This window comes from Anneissia japonica, unplaced genomic scaffold (assembly GCF_011630105.1).
Source record: "Anneissia japonica isolate Jap-2015-1 unplaced genomic scaffold, ASM1163010v1 scaffold287602_len1038180_cov171, whole genome shotgun sequence".
Classification (NCBI taxonomy): Eukaryota; Metazoa; Echinodermata; class Crinoidea; order Comatulida; family Comatulidae; genus Anneissia; species Anneissia japonica.
In genome coordinates this window covers 653,532-657,635 of record NW_022734061.1, presented here as the reverse complement: position 1 = coordinate 657,635, position 4,104 = coordinate 653,532, and the positions used below count along the sequence as shown (strand labels likewise).

Below are 4,104 nucleotides of genomic sequence, written 5' to 3'. Positions count from 1 at the left end.
CTGTAGTTTAACAGGTGATATTATGAATGATATGATCAGAGAGCTTTCAAGTAGAGGGATCAAGTTAGGATTACAGTATCTTCATATCGATGGTAATAATCTCAGTACAATTAATGGTGCTTCATTAGCTTCTTTAATGTCAGTTACTCCACAACTGAAAGACCTTAATTTGAGCAATTTTAGTTTAACAGGAGATATTATGAATGATATGATCAGAGAGCTTTCAAGTAGAGGGATCAAGTTAGAATTAGAGTCTCTTTATATCAGTGATAGTAATCTCAGTACAATTAATGGTGCTTCTCTGGCTTCTTTAATGTCAGTTACTCCACAACTGAATGACCTTAAGTTGAGCAATTGTAGTTTAACAGGAGATATTATGAATGATATGATCAGAGAGCTTTCAAGTAGAGGGATCAAGTTAGGATTAAAGTCTCTTTCTATCAATGATAATAATCTCAGTACAATTAATGGTGCTTCATTAGCTTCTTTAATGTCAATTACTCCACAACTGAAAGACCTTAATTTGAGCAATTGTAGTTTAACAGGAGATATTATGAATGATATGATCAGAGAGCTTTCAAGTAGAGGGATCAAGTTAGGATTAAAGTTTCTTTCTATCAATGATAATAATCTCAGTACAATTAATGGTGCTTCACTGGCTTCTTTAATGTCAGTTACTCCACAACTGAAAGACCTTAATTTGAGCAATTGTAGTTTAACAGGTGATATTATGAATGATATAATCAGAGAGCTTTCAGGTAGAGAGATCAAGTTAGCATTACAGATTCTTTCTATCGATGGTAATAATCTCAGTACAATTAATGGTGCTTCACTGGCTTCATTAATTACTCCAAAAATGATTAAACTTACATTGAGTAACTGTAGTTTAACAGACTATATTGTAAATGATATGATGAGAGAGCTTTCAAGTGAAGGTATTATGTTAGAATTAAAGTATATGTGTTTCAGTGGTAATAGTCTCAAAATGAATAATGATGCTTTACTGGCTTCTTTAATGGCAATTTCTCCAAAATTGATTGAGCTTAAATTAAGCAACTGTAGTTGAACAGGAGAACTGGCTTATGATCAGAGAGCTTTCAAGTCTTAAAATTATGATTAAAGTATAGTAAGCCACTATATAAATGACTAAATTAGATTAGACAATAATCTCAGTACATGTACGATTAAATGGTGCTTCATCGGCTCCTTTAATGGCAATTAGTCCAACACTCATTGAGCTTAAATTAAGCAACTATAGTTTTAATTTCAACAGGTAATATTATAAATGATGTGATCAGAAAGCTGGATGTCAAATTTTATTAAAATAAAAATTAAAAATATAAGATAATCTCGTTATTATTAGTTGTACTTCACTGGCTTCCTTAATGACAATTACTTCAAAACTGATACAAGACATGAGTTTTAGTGGAGGTATCAATTTAAAATTAAGGCGTCTTTGTTTCGATGATAATAATCTCAGGACGATTAATGATGCATCACTGACTTCCTTAATAACAAATACTCAAAAACTGCATAAACTTAAATTTAGCAACTGTAGTTTAATAGATGATATTATGAATAGTATGATCAGTGAGTTTCAAAGTAATAATATTTTATTCGGCAAAGTAAAAGTACAATCTTGCCAGGAAGATGGAAAATACAGAAAAGATCAAAATGCAACACTAGGCCATTATGTAATAACAACCTGTACAACAAGCAACTCAGTGTATTTGAAAGTGATGATTGCTGGACACTTTATGCGATTCCATTCTGATATGATCTAATACAGTCAAAGTATTTTTGGCTTTAAGGGACATTCAACTATGACTTTGCCAGGCAAACATGTAGGTCAAATATTGTAGAGAAATGGATCAAACTATGTTTTATTTTATAAACTTAAATATGTAAATCTGCTGAGAGATTTATGCAACTATTCAATGATAATTCTTCCTTTTTTACAACTGTACTCCCCCCATTTAAAAACTGTTAATCTCCACCAAACTGTTAGTTTGCAGCAAACAAAATTAAGAGCATATTTTGAAATTGTGTGCCAGTTACCGTGGAAGATCCCTATGTCTGAGAGCTCTCTCTTGTCCAAGGACTCAACACCTTTCCTCAGATAAAAATATCTTGTGAACATTTTTACAATATCAGACTGTAAAATCAATTAGGGGCCTAAATAAGCATTCCAAATCTTTAAATTGTAAGAGCTTCCGCCTTAGATACCATATACTCGCGTATAAGGGGACCTGGAAATAAGACGACCCCTGAGTTTGAGAATAATTTTGGTCGATTTTTGTATGTTGGTCATATAAGACCAATATACAACTCAGTGTGTAAGCCTAATTGTACTTTCATCTGACGCAACCTCTTTTTTTACAAAATTAAGTGTCCTGACTTCAAGCAAAAAACAAACCAGTCAACCTCATTGAAATAGGTTTGTCACATGCACCATTTGCTTTACCATAGTTGTCCCTTTTATCAATTTATATACTGTATATTTATTAACTTCAAACATAACTTGCACATTCAGCTTTGAAATATGGAACACTAAAATTATTTCATTTCGTACTGTAGTTAAGTATCAATAACTTAGGCCTATTTATCATGATTTGTTTCACCACATAAATAATAATCTTTTTCCTCCGAAACTTAGACTCAGATATACCGGGATGCGGTGTCTGACTGGGGATAAATTTAACTTTGCTGTACCATTGATTTGTCACGCGCAACATTTACCGTACCATAGTGGTCCATTTTATCAATTTATTTACGGTATCTTTATTAACTTCAAACATAACTTGCACATTTAGCTTATTGAAATATGGAACAAATTTAAAATTATTTCATTTTGTACTGTAGTTAAGTATCAATAGCTTACAGTAGGCCTATTTATCATGATTTGATTCACCATGTAAATAATAATCTTTCGCCCCTAAAACCTAGACTCAGAAATACCAGGATGCGGTGTCCGGCGGGAGATAGTTTTACCTTTATATAATTAGAATATTAGATTAATTCTAGTAAAACATACACTTGTACTACCAATCAGGCCCTGAAATACCAGATGGTGTCCAGCGAGGGATAGTTTTACCTCTACAATTTTCTTATTCTTAATGATTTAGTCTCTATAGAGGCTACAAAATTTCAACAAAGAAACCGTGACATAATCTATTTTTCTGCGTGATTTGTCAGAACTAAGAGCTTGTCTGGGCCCCTTATAGGTGGATAGATATATCTTCCCTGTAAAATGTAACGTAATAAGGTAAATAAAAAAAAATGTTTTAAAAAAAAAGTAATAAATATAAATGATTAATGGTTGTAAATATTGTATAGGTGTCCTGTTGCTTTTGATATTAATAATAATGTAAATAATTATTTCACTATAAATAATACTTGAATTTGTCATTTATCTATTGTAGTTGCTACATTTCTGGTTAATTTTATTGAGGATGACATTTCTATTTGCAAGGTGTTCAGGAAATATATTATCTGTATTTATATTAATCTTGTTTTATTTATATTTTCATATTTCCTTTGATAATAATAATGTAAATAATTTAATTCACTATAAAGTAATTGAATTGGTCATTTATCTAATGTACTTGAGACATTTCTGGTTAATTTTATTGAGGATGACATATATATCTGAAAATTGTTCATGGAAATATATTTTATGTATTTATATTTAATCTTGTTTTATTTATATTTTCTTATTGTTTTTGATAATAATGTAAATAATTTAATTCACTGTTAAGTACTTGAATTTGTCATTTATCTAATGTACAGTATTTGAGAAATTTCTGATTAATTCTGTTGACGATAAAATTTGTTCGTGCGAATACATTTTATGTATTTATATTAATCTTATTTTTATTTATATTTTCATATTGCTTTATATAATAATAATGTAAATACTTTATTTCACTATAAATTACTTGAATTTGTCATTTATCTAATATAGTTGAGATATTTCTTGTTAATTGAGAATGACATTTGTAACTGCAAGTTGTTCGTGGAATTATATTTTATGTATTCATATTAATCGTCTTTTGAATTATATTTTCATAGCTTTTATAATAATAATCATCCCCCCCACCCCAA

General features: G+C 30.0%; 1 protein-coding gene across 1 annotated transcript; it reads left to right on the top strand.

The window, feature by feature from the left end:
* Positions 1 to 22: 22 nt before the first annotated feature.
* On the top strand, positions 23 to 1,066 carry LOC117116303 (serine/threonine-protein kinase BRI1-like 1). The gene has a single exon (XM_033260325.1). The coding sequence runs from the start codon at positions 23 to 25 to the stop codon at positions 1,064 to 1,066; it is 1,044 nt and encodes a 347-aa protein (XP_033116216.1).
* The last annotated feature ends 3,038 nt before the right edge of the window (positions 1,067 to 4,104 follow it).

Coding starts and splice junctions, on each gene's coding strand:
- LOC117116303 (XM_033260325.1), top strand. CDS start 23: ATGAATGATATGATCAGAGAGCTTTCAAGTAGAGGGATCAAGTTAGGA.